At 39.4% G+C, this 21,632-nt stretch overlaps 1 protein-coding gene across 1 annotated transcript in view; it reads left to right on the top strand.

Moving 5' to 3' along the window:
* The first annotated feature begins 398 nt into the window (after positions 1–398).
* The window catches only part of ATP6V1B2 (ATPase H+ transporting V1 subunit B2), a 28,372-nt gene continuing 7,138 nt past the window's right edge, over positions 399–21,632 (top strand). The window contains exons 1-10 of the mRNA XM_064272732.1: positions 399–571; positions 10,099–10,154; positions 15,041–15,139; positions 15,906–15,999; positions 16,128–16,205; positions 16,796–16,935; positions 17,223–17,324; positions 17,684–17,781; positions 18,648–18,771; positions 20,392–20,542. Of these exons, the coding sequence (XP_064128802.1) occupies positions 436–571; positions 10,099–10,154; positions 15,041–15,139; positions 15,906–15,999; positions 16,128–16,205; positions 16,796–16,935; positions 17,223–17,324; positions 17,684–17,781; positions 18,648–18,771; positions 20,392–20,542 (1,078 nt within the window). The 5' untranslated portion in view covers positions 399–435. The remainder of the gene's footprint in view (positions 572–10,098; positions 10,155–15,040; positions 15,140–15,905; positions 16,000–16,127; positions 16,206–16,795; positions 16,936–17,222; positions 17,325–17,683; positions 17,782–18,647; positions 18,772–20,391; positions 20,543–21,632) is intronic.

Raw genomic sequence — 21,632 nt, 5'->3', positions numbered from 1 at the left:
GGGGGAGAGAGTCAGAGGTGCGGGAGAGAAGAGCCATGAAATGCCATTATAAATGGACATCATTTGACCTTTTCTTTTACTCGTTTGCCTTCTTCCTCCCTCCTTCCCTTCATTTACATTTCTTTTTCGTCGTTTCTTCACTTTCTCCCTTAAATCTTGCCTTTCTCTGAGTCCCTCTTTTCGCTTCCCCTTCCCTCCTCCTGGACCCGCGCCCTGCCTCCCAGCACGCTGGTCAGCTCCTCTTGCCGGCTCGCTGGCTCAGCCCCGCCCACTCGGAGCTCGAGTCACGAGTCCGGGGTCAGTGAGCAGCGACGGAGGCGGTGCGAGGTGGGGATTCCGCAGCGCGCATGGGCGGAGCCGGGTGCGCGGGCCGCCCCAGCTATATCTGCGCCTGCGCGGCGCTGCTGCGGGGCCAGTCGGGACGGAGGAGACAAGATGGCGCTGCGGACGATGCGGGGGATCGTGAATGGGGCCGCACCCGAGCTACCCAAGGCCACCAGTGGGCCCGTGGTGGGAGCTCGGGAACAGGCGCTGGCAGTTAGCCGGAACTACCTCTCCCAGCCTCGCCTCAGTGAGTATCAGAGAGCAAGACGAACGCTGTCTTTGCTACTTAGCCCTGCCCCTTGCACCCGCTCACCTGCTTGGCCCTCGGGGGGTGGGTGGTATTTATTTTTCTCTGCGGCGTTCCTCTGACCCTGACACATGTAGATCTGTCTGTAGAAGGAGGTTTGCGTGCACCCTACATTTTCGGAACGTAGGTGGGCCGAGGACAAGAGCACCAAGGGGACCCTTTTTCTGGGATGGTGGGCTCCTGGCTATTGCCCCACCGTCTCCAAGTTCCCCGAAAGTGGAGCATTCTCAGGCACAAGCGCTTGCTTCCTGTCTCGGAGGGCCGCTTCTTGTCACTTCAGTTTTTATCTTCCCTTGACCACGTTTGGATATTTTAGTGGTCGAGGGAACGCCCCTTCCATGGTCTCCCGCTGGTGAGGAACTCAGGTCCTGTCGTGAGGCTTCTGAGAGCGCGGACAGTGCAGTGCGGTCGCTGACGTGGTCAGGCCTTTGGTGGATGGAGCTCAGGCCCGCAGTCAGAGGAGATGTGGCAGCTTGTTCAGTGGAGGGGCTGCTCTGATACCTAGATATCAGAGAACACTAGAGCTGAAAAGGATCCTGCAGGTCACCTAGTCCAGCCCTCTCGTTTTACAAGTGAGAAACCTAAGGTTCTGGGAAGGGTAGGACTTGCCAGGTTTCAGACACCTAATTAGTGGCAGAGCAGGAACTAAAAATCCAGTTTCTTAATTCTTGGTGGACCTTTTTCTAGTATTGCCTCTTCATTTACTGATTAGTTAACCATCCTAGGTTGAGTGCAAGATTATCTTGGAGACGCCAAGCAGCTTTGTCCATACTACATAGCTGTGCATGTTAAGTGCTGTTGTGATTATAAAAAAATTTTAATATACCAGGTTTAAACGGACAAGTCAGCAGTTCAGGAAGAAATGGTTTTTGATTACACTTGTGAAGTATCAAACCTCTTCACAGCATCCTTGGAAGCTGGGCATGAGTCTCGGAAGTAGACTTTTTTTTTTTTTTTTAACTTGGGAAAGTGTAGGATATTTCTTTCCTCAGGTGGTGAGCCTGCATCTGCACTGGTTAATTGCCAGAGCGCCAGTCTGTGGGTGGCTCATTGGTTAATTTCAGATGAAGGGCTTTAGTCAGGGCGCTTTCCAGCCTGACTAATCCTACCGTGGTCTGTCACTGGGTCATGTGATAGCACTGCAGTGTGAGAAGGAAGGAAAGCACACTTGATTCTATAGATTGCTAAGACTTTGCTTTTTACACTGGGAATTACTTGGATTAGAGACTGCCTGTCGGGTATTTATATGAAACCTGAAGTAAGTGTTTTGGGAAATTGACAGATGTTGCATTATTTTATAGGCTGTGATAATAAGTTTACACTTAAAAATTACAAATTCTCTTTTATAAACTGTATTTGTATGCTTTTCTTTGGATAGGACAGATAGGCTAATGATGCTTGTAGAAAAAGGTTATAAGGGTGCATTAGTCAGTCTCCTTATAATTACTCATTCAGTGTCAATTCAGAGAGTATCAACTGAAATAATGATAACATTTAAACAGCACTGTATGATTAAGGTTGTAAGACTTTAGGGAATGAGTAATATTCTGTGTTTGTGTGTTTAACCAGTGGCCGAAGAACTTACCTTTTTTTAATCCCTAGTTTGCACTTGAGTACAACCAAAAGGTTGGCAGTTTGAATTCACCCAGTGGGGCCACGGAAGGAAGCCTTGGCAATCCATTTCTGTAAAGATTACAGCCAAGAAAACCGTATGGAGCAGTTCTACTCTGTCACATGGGGTCGACATGAGTCAGAATTGACCTGACAGCAATGGGTTTTGGTTTATAAGGGTCCAGGAAGGAACAGTCACCAGCAGCCTCTGACCTGCTGGGTCCCTACGGACCCGGTGTCTCTCTGTTTAATCTCACTGCAATGGAGGCCTTGACTGGGGATGTCGGAAGCAAAGAAATTCATGTGAGGTTGGGGGAACCTGGCCACTTGTGTGTGTAGACTTATTCTACATGCATTCCGGTTTCCCACTTACCAACTTGTGTCATCTTGGAAAAGTTACTTTACCTCCCTGAACCTCACAGCACTAAAAATAGCTCATACCGTATGGCTTTTCTATTAGGAGAGAATGAAATAGGCTATGGAAATTGCTTAGACCAGTGCCTGGCACACAGTAAGTGCTCAATGTGAACATGCCATACTAGTTGCCGCCAAGTCGATTCTGAATCATGGTGACCCCAAGTGTGTCAGAGTAGAACTAGCACAGTGCCTGCCACATAGAGAAACCAAAACCAAACTAAGCCCACTGCCATTGAGTCAGTTACAACTGATAACGACCCTATAGGACAGAAGAGAACTGCCCATAGGGTTTCCAAGGCTGTAAATCTTTATAGAAGCAGACTGCCACATCTTCCTCCCTCGGAACTGCTGGTGGGTTCAAACTGCCAACCTTTCAGTTAGCAGCCTGGTGCTGAACCACAGCACCACCACATAGAAGGTGTCCGAAATTGTTGTATAACTTGCATTTAAATTCCCTGTTCTGATAGTTTAGAGAATAGATTCTTAACATGGATTAAGTCAGTAGGGAGTTGTTACTTAATTGGGTTGATTTGAGTTCCCCTTCGGTACCTCTGTTGTTTTGAAAAACGTAAACAATATACTTAGGCCAATAACTAACTACATTCGAATATCTTTTTCCTGTTTTGCCACATTATTGATTCTAGTCAACAGCTTTAGTTGCTTCTGAATATATATTTATTAACCTCTTTATTTTTCTAGTTAAAGATTGATGATATCATCTTAGGTGATAGGTAATTATAGTTATTTAATATGTGCTTTTCGAGTGAAGGAATGGAATAATATTAGTAGTTCCACTGTACAAATTGGACCTGTTTAAAAACAGTTTGAAGATTATAGCGCTGTTAACAAGAAATGGAAAATGACATATGCAGTCTTAAGATTAGAAAATGACCCTCAGCACTTTAGTCAAATTTCCGAAGTCACGGGGAAGGAAAACTTGATTTTCTTTTAAACCTTGAGCAGGGTTCAGTAATATACTTAGAGCTCGTGGACACTAAACATTTTGAATTAGATTGTCTCCATTGTTCTTGAGATCCTAGATCAACTAACCTGAAGTTCCTTACATCATAAACCAGAGCTAGTCCCAGCAGAAAGTCAAATTAAGGAATCCGCCTTTTTCTAGAACTTCTCCTTCCTCAGGTTCTCACTGCTCAGGGTGTGGGTCTCTACTGTTCTTGCACAATGCAAGATGGGTTTTTGTTTCACTACTAAGGCGGAGGCTAGGACTAGGTCTCTTATTGTGCAAAGGCTATTGAATTTTCTCTGGAAAATTTCACAATCATTAAGTAATGTTAGTTGTACATTGGACAGTCTTATATCCTGCAGGAGGAAGAGGATGTCATCTGACAAAATGGGCTTCTTAAAACTTTTGTAGCTTTTGGTTTTTAAATGTTAATTTCATAAATATTTATTGCCTGCTTGGTAGTTCAAAATCAAAGATGTGACTTTTTAGTGTAAAATGTGTTAAGCAGGTAATGTAATGTAATGTAAACATGTATCTGCTGTATTGTCAGAAGTTCGGGTTGTCCCTCATATATCTACCTATGGACCAAGGTTCTTATTCATTTGGAAATTTTCAAGAGGACAGTGGTCATTATTTTGGCAAATAGAAATATTTATGGAATTTCTGAATGAGTTTCGAGTTTCTTGAGGAGACAGGTTCATGTCTTTGGCAGCCTTAATCTAAACTGATATCTCTACTTTAGGCTGTTATTGGTAATGGCTGAATAAATATTGTCGAGGGATAAAATGTAGTATTTGATATCATTTCGTTTGCAAATTCTTTTATTACATGGGAAAGAGCTATAGTTTATATATAAACTATCTTCTAGAACCTGTCTATACTCTGAGTACTAGAAACTGTAATTTCCATGTTTTTAAATGATACTGGAAATTAAATTCATAAATAGTATGGGGTCATAGAATACCCACTTTAGAGTAAAATACACATGTATAAAAGTTCTAATCTGTGCTCCCCCATTTAGTAACAAGGCAACTGTAGGCAGATCACTTAATTCTGAGACCCTTAGTTTCCTTAAGTTGTGATGGTGGTATCAGCCTTGCTTACCCAACAGTGTTTTATGAAGATAGGGGGATAGTGTTTGTTCAGTGGTAGAATTCTCACCTTCCATGTGTGACACCCAGGTTTGATTCAGGGCGCACCTCATGGTGCAGCCACCACTGGTCTGTCAGTGGAAGCTTGCATGTTGCTGTGATGCTAACAGGTTTCAGTGGAGCTTCCAGACTATGACAGACTAGGAAGAAATGCCTGGTGATCTGCTTCTGAAAATAAACCAGTGAAAACCATATGGATCACAACAATCTGATACACAACTGGTCATGGAAGTGGCACAGAACTAGGCAGTATTGCTTTCCATTGTGTGTGGGGCCACCATGTGTGGGGGTGACTCTGTGGCAGCTGACAGCAATGTGAAGATGCTCTTTAAAAGTGTTACTTTCTAAATATAAAGTTTGGTGGTGTTTTTATGTAGTGTGGGTTATGAAGTTTACAATATATCATTTATCGGTATATATCCATTGCTGTCAAGTCAGTTCCAAGTCATAGCTGTAGGATAGAGTAGAAGAAACTGCTACCCTATAGCTTCCAAGTCTATAACCTTTACAGAAGCAAGACTGCCACATCTTTCTCCCACGGAGGGCCTGGTGGGGTCCAACTGCTGACCTTTCGGTTAGCAGCCAAGCACTTAACCAGTGCACTACCAGGGCCCCTTATTTATTGGTTTAGTGTGTGTGTGTGTGTGTGTGTGTGTGTGTGTGTATATATCAGTCTAGCTTAAACCAAACGGATTTCTTAACCTTTGATTTAATTGCATTGGTCGTCTCCTGTTTTTTGTGCTTTTCAGCGAGGATGAACTGCTGAGGCATCGCCATCAGATACTCTGTTCTCTACTTAAACTCTCCCGGTGACTACACTCCATTGGAGAAGGATTGTTTTGCAGTATTGACAAAACGTAGACACTAGGGAAATATTGCCCAGTGCATTGAATAGTAAAAATGACTTATTTTTCATAACTAAAGTTGCAGACTTATAAAATTATTTTAGGTGTTGTAGCTAGATAAGTCTTGCAAATGACCAGACCATAAAAACAATCACTTCGGTTTTAGAGTTTGGGCTGTGATATAGCCATAGAGTTAAAGAACAAGTGACTCTGGGACCAGACTATATGGATTGAGATTCTTCAGCAAGTTACTTAATTTCTCTGAGAATCATTTTTCTCATCTAAAGCTTGGGATAAGAATAGTTATTACCTCATAATTTTGTTATGGAGATTAAATGAGAATTCTTGATAAGTACTCATTAAATGTGTGTTGGTATTAATCAGTTAACTTGTAGGATATTAGGCTTTTTCAAAAAAGGCTGTTCTTTAGATGAAGTAGAATCTTGTCTTCTGAGTAGAAGTCAGCTTGATTCACTGTTTCCAGGAAGAGCCATGACTGGTGTTTCTTTTTCTCAGTCATACTTTTGCTCGTGACTGGCAAAACTTAATAATTTTGAAGGAGGTTGAATTTTAAACGGGAGATTTTTTTTTTTTTTAATTGTACTTTAGATGAAGATTTACAGAAGAAACTGGTTTCTCATCAAACAGTACACACATTGTTCTATGACATTGGTTAACCACCCCACGATGTGTCAACACTCTCCCTTCTCAACCCTGGGCTCCCTATTACCAGCTTTCCTCTTCCCTCCTGCCTTCCACTCCCTGCCCCAGGGCTGGTGCTCCACTTTAGTCTTGTTTTGTTCCATGGGTCTGTTCAGTCTTTGGCCGAAGGGTGACCCTCAGGAATGACCTCATTACTGAGATGAAAGGGTGTCCGGGGGCCATACTCTCAGGGTTTCTCCAGGTTCTGTCAGGCCAGAAAGTCCGGTCTTTCTTTTTGAGTTAGAATTTTGTTCTACATTTTTCTCCAGCTGTGTTCGGGACCCTCTATTGTGATCCCAGTCAGGGCAGTCAGTGGTGGTAGCCGGGCACCATCTAGTTGTTCTGGTCTCAGTCTGGTGGAGGCCATGGTAGATGTGGTCCATTAGTCCTTTGGACTAATCTCTCCCTGTATCTTTGGTTTTCTTCCTTCTTCCTTGCTCCCAAAGGGGTGAGACCAATGCAGTTCCGTAGATGGCCGCTCATGGGGTTTTAAGACCCCAAACGCCACTCACTAAAGTAGAATATAGAACATATTCTTTATAAACTATCTTATGCCACTTCAGCTAGATGTTCCTGAGATCATGGTCCCTACAGTCCTCAGCCAAGCAATTCAGCCCCTCAGGGAGTTTAGATGTGTCAATGGAGCTACCGTGACCTTGCCTTGTACAGGTTGTACTGGCTTGCCTAGTATTATGTACTGTCTTACACTTCACCAAAGTTTCCACCCTTACCTCTTGTCTATTAAGTGTTTTATTGTGCTTTGGATGAAGGTTTACAGAGCAAACTAGCTTCTCATTAAACAGTTAGTACACATACTGTTTTATGGCATTGGTTAACAACCCCACGACATGTCAACACTCTCCCTTCTTGACCTTGGGTTCCCTATTACCAGCTTTTCTGTCCCCTCCTGCCTTCTAGTCCTTGCCCTTGGGCTGGTATTCCCCTTTAATCTCATTTTGTTTTACGGGCCTGTCTAATCTTTGGCTGAAGGGTGAACTTCAGGGAGCGACTTCATTACTGAACTAAAAGGGTGTCTAGGGGCCATACTCTCGGCGTATCTCCAGTCTCTGTCAGGCCAGTAAATCGTGTTTTTTTTGTGAGTTAGAATTTTGTTCTATATTTTTCTCCTGCTCTGTCCAGGACCCTCTATTGAGATCCCTGTCAGAGCAGTCGGTGGTGGTAGCCAGGCAGCATCCAGTTGTACTGGACTCGGTCTGAGTCTGGTGGAGGCCGTGGTAGTTGTGGTCCATTAGTCTTTTGGACTAGTCTTTCCCTTTAAACATGAGATTCCGAAGCATCCTTGTGGTACCAGGTAGAAGCTCAAAGGCGATGCAAATCTTGTTGATAAAGTAAAGAGAATTTTAAGCACCTGAAGGATTTTACTGATGTTACATTTTATTCAAAATAGTTGCCTATAAATCTCAACTAGATCTCCCCTGAAGCCCTGGTGGTATGTAGTGGTTAAGAGCTCAGCTGCTAACCAGAAAGTCAGCAATTTAAATCTACCACCTGCTCCTTGGAAACCCTGTGGGGCAGTTCTACTCTGTCCTGTAGGGTCGCTGCGAGTTGGGATCGACCTGACTGCAGCGGGTTTGGTTTTGGTAGATCTCCCCCACCACCACCACCCCCAACTCTTTCTACTCCCCGCCGCCCCCTACCTGTTTAGGGAAAGATTTTGAAAAGTCTTGTATTTCTGTATTTTTTTAAAACTGGCCTCTAAGAAAAAATGTTTCTACTCGGAAGTCACTAAAAAAGCATTGTTTTAAAATGAGAACAGTGAAGAAATTTTTTTAATAGGTTGGGATTATGTTTTAAAAAGTATTTGATTATTTTAAAACAACGGGAGGGATTTTAATAAAAGTGGCAGAAAACGTAGCAAGTGGGGGTTTTTCTAGTAATCTTAGAGGAATGATTAATCCCTTTAGATTATCACACATTGAAGCAGTTTAGCTTTCTTTTTAAGTTGTGACTTGTCTTTTATCTAAGGTAATTAAAAAAAAAAAAGCCAGTGTACAGGCTTCTCTTGAGACATTTACAGATATATTCAAGCAAATATTTAATGTGTGGACTTAAATGTCCAGTTGGTGTGAATGAAAGGGGCTCCTGATAGTGCTTGCCTACTCTACCTCAGCATTTGTACCAGGGCACATCCTTCTTGGCCTTAGGCTGAAGGAATTGTGTTTTTAATTCTGAAGCCCCTTGAGTGAACAGACTGATTATTCTTAGAACCATTCTTGAGAGTCTGTGTTTGTGCCAGGAATCTCTACCTAAGCTCATTATAAGACCTCAGAAGATATCAAACAAGTGTAGTGAAATAAGTCAGCCACAAAGGAACAAATAATGTATGATGCCACTTACATGAAATGCCTTGAGTAGGCAAGTGTATAGAGACCAAAGTTTATTAATGGTTACCAGGCCCAGGTAGGAGGGAGGAAAAATGGAGGAGTCACTGCTTATTTCATCTATTCTAATTTCAAATTTAGTTGATTCTGACGTCGTCTGTTAGAGTGTTCTTTTTTACATTTAATGAACATTACACTTGACATAGGTGTGATACGGTTGAAGATTGGCTACTTTTCTATAATGAAGGATTTTGGTAGTACCTTATAGAGTAGACTAAGAGATTACTTCTAGGGCATAATTTGCAGTGTCTGAACTGACAGTATTATTTGACTTTTTATAGAAGAGGCACTTATTTAACTTGACCTCTGGCTTCTCATTTCATTGTCCATTCTCTCCTTTTTAAAGTTCTTTTCCCGTAATTTTTATGACACCATTTTATCATGGCTTTTTTCCTTACAGATTATATTTTGTATTTCCAGTACATTTGCCTTGTTATTGTGTGTCATCAAGTCAGTGCTGACTCATAGCAGTCCTACAGGACAGAGCAGACTTGCCCCAGAGGGTTTCCAAGGCTGTAAACCATACGGAAGCAGACTGCCACATCTTCCTCTTGAGGAGCAGCTGGCGAGTTTGAATTGCCGATCTTTTGGTTAGCAGCCAAGCGCTTAACCAAAATGCCACCAGGGCTCCTTGCATTTGCCTTACAGACTATAGTTTGTCACATTTCCTCTGTAAGTTCTGTTACTTCTGCTTAAACTTAATGATTCCCTTCCCCTCCCTCATCTACTTTACTAACTCCTATCCCAAGGTTCAGAGCCCTGGTGGCACAGTGGTTGCATTTGGCAGCTTACCAAATAGTTTGCAGTTTAGATCCACCAGCCGCTCTTTGAAAACCCTATGGGGCAGTTCTCCTCTGCCCTGTAGGATCTCTAGGAGTCCTTAATACACTTGATGGCAACTGGTTTATCCCAAGATTCAGCCTTAAGTGCCACCTCCTATAAAACTTTGTCTTTTCTCCCTGGAAAGTAAGTACAACTGCTGTTTTTTCTGTGTGCACACAAAACCTTTGCACAGCTCATCTTATCACATTGTAACTACCTGGCATCACCCTTCCCCGCCGTAAGATTGTAACGCTTCGAAGAGGAGTCTTCAGGTCTCCTCCTTATTTGTTTCTGTATCTTGAGCGCCTAGAACAATGACAGGGCTGGCTGGAGTAGGGGCTGAAATTGTTTCTGGTTGGATGAGGGTAGACTACGAAAAGCTGTACAGCACAGGTATATTTCATAAATACATTGAAACATGTTTTAACTATTCGAGCGTTCCATATTATAAAAGTTGTAATAAAGTAGAGAGAGGTTTTTTGATAATACCAGGGAGGTAGTTTAGGATGTTTTGCCATTTGACTACAGCTGACTCTTCTGTGTTTCTTTCCAGCATACAAGACAGTATCAGGAGTCAATGGTCCACTAGTGATTTTAGATCATGTTAAGGTAATACCACTGTCTGTTATAATCTGACCATTTATGAAGTTAAATATCCTGTAACTCTTTTAAAATTTATGTTATGTTTTTAAGCCATTCCTTGACCTGAATGTCAGTGCTACACAGGAGCCAAGAATTTTACACCAGAAGTCAGAAGACCAGATTCCAGTACTGGATCTACTGTGAATTCTGTTTGTAGCATTGAGTCCCTCATCTGCAAAAAAAAAAAAAGAGAGAGAGAGACAAATAATGTTCATCCTTCATGTCTCACAAGGTTATTAGGAAGAAAAACAGAAATATTTGTGAGTGTGCATTATGAACTGTAGGATACCGTCCAGATATCTGCTATCATAGGACCCGTAACTCATAGACTGCCATGTGTTACAGCTATTTGCACACTTGTCTTCTCTACTAAATTTTAAGCTCTCTGAGTGTGTAAAGATTATTACCTTTTCTTTGTGGGCTTGGTGTTCAAGTATTGAATGAACAAGAATATATTATTTCAACAGTGGCAAAGACCCGAAAGCAAAGAATAGCGTTTACCTATTCAGTTTGTAAGTATCTTTAGTTATATATAATGTTTTCACCCACACCTATATATAAGAACTATGAACACTATCATTGTTATCCTGGAAAAAGAGGTATGGGGTATAGTCTTTAAATGACACATTGGGCTCAGCCTTCTGCCTGAGCTCTATGATCAGAATATCTTGAGAGAAGATAATTTATATAATACGCTTTCTAGAACAGTAATTCTATAATGATCGTTATTGGTGTGGGGTAAGGGATGAGGCACACAATTACTAGTTTGTTGAGAGAGGTTAATGATACGAGTATGTTGGCATGTGGCCCCTCTGGAAGCAGAAAAATATTGGGGAAACATTCCTTAAAGACCAGAGTGCGCTGACTTGTCAGCTTTATTACTAAGATGACATTTTTGTGTGTGACAAGGTACCTGTACAAATTAATCTCAAGATTAACCATAGCAAATTTACTTCCTGGCCACTGTTTCATTCTAATCTGCAGATTGACTCAAAGCCTCAATATATAGCACCCTTACACGGTACAGTATTCAGGCAAGCACTGATGAATGTTTTGTGAAAGAGAAGTGCCTACACTTTTGGGGGGGAGGGGGGAGGAAAATATTAGGAAGCTTTCTTTTTTTCTTTCTTCTTTTCTATTAGTTGAAATTTTAGGTTCATATTTTTTAAGTTTTCATATTTGAACTTCAACTGTTTTAAGTGCTGAGTTCAGCATAGAAAATATGACGGTGAACAATAGAAATGGCTCTGTTCCTGCTGGAGCCATAAGTAAATATATAATTAAAAAATTATGGTGTGTGCTGTGAAGGGTAAGTGTAGGAAACTATGAGAGACAATAACCAGGAAGAAGTTAGAAAATATCTTTGAGGAAGCAGTTTTAAGGGAGCTAAAAAAATTTTTGCTAATTATTATTTTATGGTATACCTCCAGGTAAGGAGAGACTATTAAACAAATTTACCACCAGATTTAGGTCTTTTTGTTTTGTTTTGTTTTTCTTTAACAAACTCCCTGGTATTCTTCACAATCTCCCCCATGTCACCCCAAGGTTTAGCTTTGCATTTTCTCATTTGCTTTCTCAGACCTGTGACAGGTTTTATTTTTGGGTTTTGGTGTTAACGTAAAGCATACATACAGAATGAAGGAACAGATAGGTAATCTCCCACACATTGTGTTAGAGGATAACGGAAGATGGAAAGCTGCTCCCCAGCGCATTTCAGAAGTTAGTGTTACTTTGATTCCAAAGCTAGACAAAAGGTAGCGCTGGAAAAGAGAAATACAGCCATTTTCACTTAAAAACACAGATGCCAGAATTCATAGTAAAATACATTCATGTGTTAGGTATTAGCAAAAATAACTATGTAAAAAAAACAAAAAATTATGACAAAGTAGAGTTTATCTCAGCAACACAAAGGTGATTTGACATTAGAAAATATATCAGTGTCATTCAGCACATTTATGGATTAAACTAGAAAAGTCTTATGCTCTTTTCAGTAAATACAGAAAAAGTATTTGATTAAATACTCATTTCTTAAAAGAAAAAGCCCTCCTAGAAAACGAGAGTAAAACAAACTTTTGTTTAACTTCTTAGAGGATGTTCACCACAACCTTTAGCAGGCAGCGTACTTAAGGAGAAACTCTAGAAACATTCTCATTTGAATCTGGAGCAAAACGAAGATGTCTGGTGTCATCATCACTATTCACCCTTGTTACTTGGAACCTAGCCAATACTGTGAGAAAAAGGCTATAAAAGGATTAGAAAGGAAACAGCATGAACTATCATCGTTTCTCGTGGGGCTTTAGTAATTCAGTAGTAGAATTCGTGCCTTCTATGTGGGAGACCTGGGTTTGGTTCCCAGCCAGTACACCTCACGCACAGCCACTACCTGTCTGTCAGTAGAGGCTTGCATGACACTGTGGGGCTGTGAAGGTCTCGGTGGAGCTTCCAGACTTAGGTGGACGTACGACAGCGTGGCCGGTGAAAACCCTGTGAGTCACAGTGATCCAGTATACAACCTATCATGTGGATGACCCAGGATCGGGCAGCATGTCCTTCCATTGTGCGTGGGGTTGCCATGTGTTAGGGGCCAACTTGATGGCAGCAAACAGTCATTTCTTGATATGATTAACTAAACAGAAAATCTAAGCCATTCAGTGGACTGACTGTTAGAAACAGTGAAACAGTGGTAGGGGACAGTTGCTGGATATAGGATCAGTCTGCAGAAACCAGTAGTGTTCTAGATGCTAGAAGTAACTGATTGAATTAAAAAAACATAAAACTTTGTACAAAGACGTGGAACCAAAACCAAACAGTTGCTGTCAAGCCGACTCCAACGCACAGTAACCCCAGGTGCGTCAGAGTAGGACTGGGCACCGGAGGGTCTTCAGTAGCTGAGATTCTGGCAGTACGTTGCCAGGCCTTTCTTCCCAAGCACCTCTGGGTGGACTTGAACCTCCAGCCTTTCAGTTAGCAGGCAGATGCATTAACTGTTTGTACCACTCAAGGACTTCAGTGACATCAAAGAAGATATAATAAATGGAGGTTCCATATTCATGAATGGAAAAATTGAAAATCCCTAAATTAATCTGTAAATTCATTTATTTCTAGCCATAGTCCCGAAAGTATGTATGTGTATGTGTCAGTGGCACTGACAAACTGATTTAAAAATTCATATGCAAGAGTAAAGTTCAGTGCTTGCAATGATAATGCTGCAAAAGAATGAGAAAAGAGACTTCCCCTGCCAGATAACAAAATAAGGTAGAAAGTTATTAAGAATAAGGATTTGGCACAGGAATCAGCAGATATCAGTGGAACAAAATTAAACGTCCTGAAACAGTGGTCTGACCTAGCACATGAGAACTTGGTACATGACAGGCACATTGTAAGTCAACAGGGAGCACTTGGGGCTTTTTAGTAAATATTGTTGTAGCAATTTAGTTTTCCATATTAAATAAAAATAAAATTAGATATCAAAAATGAATCCAGATGGATTAAAGACCCAAACATGAAAAATGAAATATAAAACTATTAGAAGAAACTATAGGAGACTGTCTTTATAACTTCAGGTTGGAAAATTTTCCTAAACAAGACAAAAAGGTGCAAGTCATACAGGAAATCATTTTATTACATAAAAATTATTAAAAACTTCCGTATGACAACATAAACTATTAAAAAACAAGAAACAGGGAAAACATTTTTGCAAAGGAATTACTATCCAGAATATATAAACTACTGCCAATAAATAAGAAAAACAAATCCTGTAGCAAAGTGAGGAAAGGATATTAGCAATACATTCATAGGAAATGAAGTCTGAATTGTCAGTAAACATGAAAAGATGCTCAGTATTATGAGAAATTAGGAAAATGCAAATTTAAAAGATGCCATTTTTTAATTTCTAAAAATGGCAAAAATTTAACAATATAAGGAAGGCAGTGGTGTAGGGGAAGGATATTTTTGTGCACTGCTAGGGAGATTGTCAGTTGATAACGGTTGCTCTCCAGAGTGATGTGGCTGAAGACAAGCATACCCTGTACCCCATCATCAGGGAATCCCTGGCACACTTGCATGAGGAGCTACATGCAAGATTGTTCATTTCAGCGTAATCACTGAGGCATCACAGTTTAATCGGCAGGCTTTTTTTTTTTTCCCTTCATGTCACACAAAATAGCGATGCATCTTTTGATAGATTATGTTGCTAAAATAAATATTTACATGACAGATCAAAGCAAAAAGTCAAAAACAAAAGTTGCAGAATGATTCATGCAGTATATTGCGATTTATATAAAACACTTTACAATATATTTTTGGGAATGTGTCATAAAATATTAAAAATGGATTAGAGGAATACGTATCTGATTAGGAGAATTGGAGGTGGAGTGGGTTAAGGGAGATGTTAGCATTATTTTATTATATTAATAATTTTATTAGTAACATTTTATCCCTCTACTGCCCCCCAAAAAGCACACATGTGATTATGCACACACAGTCCAGAGGCAAACACCGGTTCTGAGTGGTGGGAACACGGGTATTTGTATTTTTTGCACCTTTCTGTAGTCTCAGAATTTTAAAACATTTGCACACAGGAGAAAAGAAATGTAAATGCCATATTTTATGGATTTAAGACCTTTCTCCTTAGTATGTTTGCCAGTATGCATGTCAGTACTGTTTTATTAAGACTTCAGTACCCGAGGACATTATACCTCAGTATGTACTTGTGTGGAGGTTGGGGCGGGGGGAGCGTGTGCACGCACACAGGCTGTGTGGAGATACAGCATACGGAGTACTTAGGGGAGGAGTTTTTTGGGGGGAGGACTCTTAAAATGTTGGTTATTGATCCTTTATTTCTTCCTATTTAGTTTCCCAGATATGCTGAGATTGTCCACTTGACATTACCAGATGGTACGAAGAGAAGTGGACAAGTTCTAGAAGTTAGTGGTTCTAAAGCAGTGGTTCAGGTGAGCATCACTTTGAGAACTCAATTGAACTTTTTCCTAATCTGAAAACATAGGGAACACTGCTTGTTTTTTCTAGTATTTAATTGAATGAAATGATGTTTTTAGAGATTGTTTACTGGCCATGGAAAAAAAATACTATTTTTGCTTTTTTTTGGCGGAGGGTGGGGGGGGCCCTGATATCAGCTACCTGTCTATATTGTTCTAGCCCAATAGCTCCACCAGTAAAATTGCTTTTTTTCAGTGGATAAAATGAAGCAGAAAGTCACACAGGAGAGACATGAAAACCAGAATTCAGTGATTATAGGTTAAAACCAAAACGATATCTTGGGGAGGAGCCTGTTCCTTTAAATTGTTTCTTAAAATCCCTGATTTTTACTGGTAACTTGATTATGAGAAATGCCAGTTTTCTCAAATAATTTGCTCTCCTAAAAAAAAATTTAGAGCAAGCTTGGCAGACTTTCTATAAAAGGCCAGATAATAAGTACTTTAGGCTTTGTGAGGCCACGTAAGGTCTCTGTTGCATAATCTTACTTTTCTCTCTTTTATTTTGTTAACAACCATTTATAAATGTAAAAACATTTAGCTTGCCTGTCAGATTTAGCCTGCAGGCATAGCTTGCCAACCCTTAGTCTAAAGATTAATGTGAACATTTCTTTGTACTTGTATTAATATAGTGTCTGTTTATGTATTTCACTTTATATGGGCTGTTTAACAGATAAAATTTAAGTACCCATGTAAATTTCTGATAACATCTCTTCCTTGATAGGTATTTGAAGGTACTTCAGGGATAGATGCCAAGAAAACGTCCTGTGAGTTTACTGGAGATATTCTCCGAACACCGGTGTCTGAGGATATGCTTGGTGAGTGGATATAATTATTCTTCTGAGCAGAGATCTTGTTTCCTTCTAAACACATTGCCAGAAAGTCTAGAAAAGTAATGAACATTTAGAAATCATTGTCCACTCTGTTCTGTCTTACTGTTTTACAGGTCGGGTATTCAATGGGTCAGGAAAACCCATTGACAGAGGCCCTGTTGTGCTGGCTGAAGACTTCCTTGACATCATGGGTAGGGACAGTGATGGATTTCTGTGTTTGGGGGAAAATAACCTCTACCTATATTGTACCTTTACCAGATGGAGGGGGGGGTTGGGCGGGTGGGTGGCTGTGGCTGTGTGTGTGTGTGTGTGATTGTTCTAAGTAGGTAACATTTTACCAATAATTTCCTTGACTATTTCCATATTGAATAAAATTATTTTCCATAGAGACCATCTTTACAAATATAAAGATCTTCTGTATCTTTACATATAATATCTTAAAACACTATAAAATATCACTACAGGCTAGTGAAATGTAAATGGTAAAATCATGGCTTTGAAATAAGGATTCCTGTCTTACTTACTTTGCCCTTGTTTAACTTGAGGAACTTTTTCTGCTACCATATATTTTGTGAAGGTACAAAAGACTCACGGAAAATAATTATTTTAATAGTTTCAGGTTTCAAGAATAACTGATTTTTTTTTTTTTAAGAGTAGAAAGAAATGCTTTATACTATTCTGATCTTATGCTGCTTTTTGTTTTTCTTTTCATTTGATTTCTACTTCCATTCCCAAACAACGTGCAGACATATTAAAATTTTCTCTTTTGGAAATGTATTAGGCCAGCCAATCAATCCTCAGTGTCGAATCTACCCAGAGGAGATGATTCAAACTGGTATTTCAGCCATAGATGGCATGAACAGCATTGCCAGGGGGCAGAAAATTCCTATCTTTTCTGCTGCTGGCTTACCACACAATGAGGTGAGAACGAGGATGTGGTTGGTGGAAAATTTAACTAACGGAGAAGTATTTCTAAATTGACAAACCAAATAAAGGGTTTTCAGAAAAAATACCTAATGTTATATCATGATTTCTGTCTTCTTAGCTATGTATCTTTGAAAAAAGTACAAAATGTTTTTGTTGGTGATAGACCTATAAAACATCCCAATTTCATTCGTAATTACAATTCCAGAAAGTTAGATAAAACTTACTTCTTTGTAGACATGTAATCCTAGATTTTAACTCAGTTCTTTTATAATCCTCATCAGATTGCAGCTCAAATCTGTCGTCAGGCTGGTTTGGTAAAGAAATCCAAAGACGTAGCAGACTACAGTGAAGAGAATTTCGCAATCGTATTTGCTGCTATGGGCGTAAGTATAATTATTTTCGATTTTAGTGCAGTGTGTAAAACTAAATATTTGTGTTAATGGAACAGTGTGGTAAACTACACATAAATAGCTGACTCTCTCTAGGTGGACACAGGTGGAGAAATTGCCAACTTGACGTGTTGGCCAGACCACAGAGTGAAATTTAGCATTTGACTGTGAGACTGAAGATTGATGCTCCTCTGGCCTGCAGCAGGCTGTTCACTCGGTTGGCTTGTACGGGAACCTTTTGGGTGTTTGAAAGCTTAAGAATAGGAAAAATTCAGATTCATGGCCTGGCCTTGATTAGGAATAGATGTTAAGAATTTTCTTCTCCTAGCACTGATTAAATTATTGCTATTTAGGTAAACATGGAAACCGCCCGATTCTTCAAGTCCGACTTTGAAGAAAATGGCTCAATGGACAATGTCTGCCTCTTTTTGAATTTGGCTAATGACCCAACGTAAGTAAATAAAGCTAGCTATTTCTTCTTTTCACCAGGATCAAAAATGTTACCTTGTTTTCTGAGACTATTGTTGTTGAGTCGATTCTGACTCAGAGTTACCCCATAGGACATAGTAGAACTGTGTATAGGGCCTCCGAGGCTGAAATCCTTACAGGAGCAGATCACCAGGTCTTTTCTCCCACTGAGCATCTTGTGGGTCAGAACTGCCCACCTTTCGGTTAGCACTTAACCATTGCACCACCAGGGCTCCTCTTTTCTAAGACTAAACCAAAACCAAACCAGTTGAAATTGAGTAGGTTCCGACTCATAGCAACCCCATAGGACTCTGTAGAACTGCTGCCCCATAGGGTTTTGAGAGTGGTAAATTTTTATGGAAGCAGACTGCCACATCTTTCTCTCTCAGAGGGGCTCATAGGTTCAAACCATTGACCTTTCGGTTAGCAGGCGAGAGACAAAAAATACTTGTCTCACAGGATTGTTTTACATATTAAAATAAGATCACACCTACATTATAAATTGCCTAGCACATACACAGAGTGGATACTTAGGAAATCACTCTTTTCTCTTGACTGAGAAATCTGGCCTCTATTTCTTTTCCCACTTTCTCTCACCCTCTTAGTTTTGAGATACTTATATCGTTCTGAGAAATTATGAGGCATTTATAAAGTAATCAACTTACACTTTGTAGCAGTAAATAATTCTTATTATAAAATGTATGAAACATCTCTGCCTTGCTTGGGAGTTTTTAAAGTAACAATTTGTTTAAACTTTGAAAAGGAAGACTGTATACTATTTCTAGAATCTTTTGGATTTGTTTTTGGCCTTTTCATCTGAGTGACATAGGACTTAATGTCCCATTTCAGCATTGAGCGAATCATCACTCCCCGCCTGGCTCTAACCACAGCCGAATTTCTGGCCTACCAGTGTGAGAAGCACGTACTGGTTATCCTCACAGACATGAGTTCTTATGCTGAAGCACTCCGAGAGGTAACTTTTTGTTTTTTGCTTTTCATTTTTTATACCTGTTGTTATCAGAGAGGATCTGGTGCTTGACCATGGTAACTGTTCAATTAATTTTTTTTTCTCAATTAAAACAGGTCCATTTTTGGGGTTATCTTGACCTTAGCAAGTTTTCATTTTTCTTTTCTCATGTTTTTTAAACTTTATTATCTATTTATCAATAGAATACCCTAATCAGAAAGGAAAATAAGGCATCTTTTGTATCTCTCAACTTGGCAAAATGATTAGAAGGTGAGATTTAAGTTATCAATGAATTTATCATGCTGTTACTCTCTCTCTGGATTAAGAACTGATTGTGAAAGGGAGTAAATAATGCCAGCTATTTCTTCATTCCTTTCCCAAAAAGTTTGTCTCTACCCAGATTGTCAGTGTTTAACCATCTTCAGGATTCCACTTTTAATGATGTTAGCGTTTAAATAGATGAAGACCATTTTCTGGCAGTACCTTTCAGAACTTTTTCCTTCAGAAAACCCCGTGTTTTTTGAGGAACAGTGTTAAGAATCTACCAGTACGTCTCAGAAGTTTTAGGATATTTGTTCTACAAGTTACTGAAATTTTGAGTAAGCACGTAGAAAGGAAGAAGACCTCTGAAGGGGTATGCTATATAATTATCTAGATTCTTAAAATTCCCTAAAATCGTTCTCCATATTTCACTCTATTACAGTGCTTTTTCAGACTAGCTGGTGAAGGACTAGTTTTTTGTTTCCCTATCTATTGCAGACTAATACTTTTATAAAATACAGTAGAAATGAATTATTATAAAAGTGAAAAAAATTTTAAAGATTTGTAATGTACAAGCCCTGAATGTTTTTTATTATTAGATTTAACAGACATGAAATTATTCTGTCAAATTGCCATTAAAGTTTTTAGATGCTCATCTCAGTTTCTCTATTATTGAACACTGGTAACTCCAGACCACGTTCTGAGTAGAACTATTACAGTTCACTCTGTCGAAGGTTTCAAAATATCCTTAAAAGTTGCACCTTGTGATGCTTTAGGGTTCTTGGTGGTTGTAGATTAGTTAATATATATGCCTGTGTTCTACTGTGCATATCTCTTAAGAGAAAGACCATCATTACTATTCTTATTTTGTGCAGTGGAACAGACTGCTAGCTTTGTGGTCTTGGGAAATTATTTAACTTATCTGACTCTTGATTCCAACTGTAAATTGGGGATAACAACATTCTCTTCTCTCATAGTGCTGTCGTGAGAGTTAAACAATATGGGTAAATGTGGCACGTAAATCCAGGCCTACATTTCCTTCACTTTTGTCATAAATATGGCCAGGTCCATAGCATGAACTGTACCTCGTGAACAAAAAATGTTCTCTCAGTTTTAAAACTGTCTTCAATTTATAAAATTGCAAGTAGATTTTCTTCTAGCAAAACTGTTTAAAGATTTACATTATGGCAATATGGTTTTAACAAAAAACTTTTGATCCCCTATTGTCATCATTTTCGTTGCAGGATAATTTGAAGTTATGTTTCTCGAAGATATTTCTAAAACATGTTCAAACAAACATATTCTAACCAAACTTTACTTTTAATATTCTGGTGTGTGATATTCTTTTCCTTGATTTACTGTTAGGTTTCAGCAGCCAGAGAAGAAGTTCCAGGTCGTCGAGGTTTCCCAGGTTACATGTATACAGATTTAGCGACAATATATGAACGTGCTGGCCGAGTGGAAGGTAGAAATGGCTCTATTACTCAGATCCCAATTCTCACCATGCCTAATGATGGTAAGTTCTCAGTTTTTAGAATATAGTAGATCTAATCTTTTTTTTTTTTTAATCATTGTAAGAGGAGCCCTGGTGGTACAGCAGTTAAGCACTCGGCTGCTAATCAAAAGCTTGGTGGTTCAAACTCACCAGCCACTCCACAGGAGAAAGACGTGGCAGTTTGATTCCATAAAGATCATAGCCTTGGAAATCCTACAGAGCAATCCTACTGCATGCTATAGGGTTGCTGTGCGTTGGAATCAACTCAAGGCAATGGGGTTTTAATCGTTCTAAGGACTTTGAGTCTAAGAGAGAAGACTATATAACTTTTTTTTTTCTTTTCCCTTTGACCACATGACTTTTGGAGTTGAAATTCTTTTGAGAGCTTATCCTCCAAGAGTTCGCCTTAGGTAGAATAATTTTTTTTCTTTTAAAAATTACCTGTAATTATCATTTTGTAGAAGAAAAATCAATTTTCTTTGTAATTTGAATTTTTTTAATTTTCATTTATTTTGTTTATTAAGCAGAAGGCACTCACTAAATTTCACTTATTGAAATTTATATATCATTATATCTAAGGAATTGCAAAAAAAAAAAACAATTTGTGGCCTCTACTTAATTTACTAAATCTAGTTGAGGACATATTTTGTGTATGTGCGTCAATAATTTAAGGCAGCTTATGTGCAGTGCCGAACGAAGGCATAGAAAGTAAACACCACAGACTTCAGAGAACAGAATGATCACCAAAGGCAGGTTAGAATCTGCTTTCTTGTATTCCGTATGTGAAGGCGCCCAGTGCAGTGCCTCTGAGCGTGTGCTCAGAGTGGCTTCGGGGGTGAAGATCGTTTGGCATTTCTCTTACATTATTGCCTTTTTGTCCTTATCTCAGTTTTTAAAAATTACTTTTATGAGATGTTTTCAAAAACAGTACTAACTCACTGTGTTGAGCACTGTTCTGATTACTTTATAACTATTAACTCATTTGATCCTCATAGCAACTTTGAGGTTGGTGTTGTACTCTGAGGCACAGGGAGGTAAAATAATTTGCCAAGGTTAAGAAGTAATATAGTCTGAATTTGTAATTCACACTAACCATTGTACTCTGCTGCCT

Source organism: Loxodonta africana, chromosome 19, assembly GCF_030014295.1.
Source record: "Loxodonta africana isolate mLoxAfr1 chromosome 19, mLoxAfr1.hap2, whole genome shotgun sequence".
NCBI lineage: Eukaryota > Metazoa > Chordata > Mammalia > Proboscidea > Elephantidae > Loxodonta > Loxodonta africana.
This window is presented reverse-complemented; position numbering and strand designations above follow the sequence as displayed.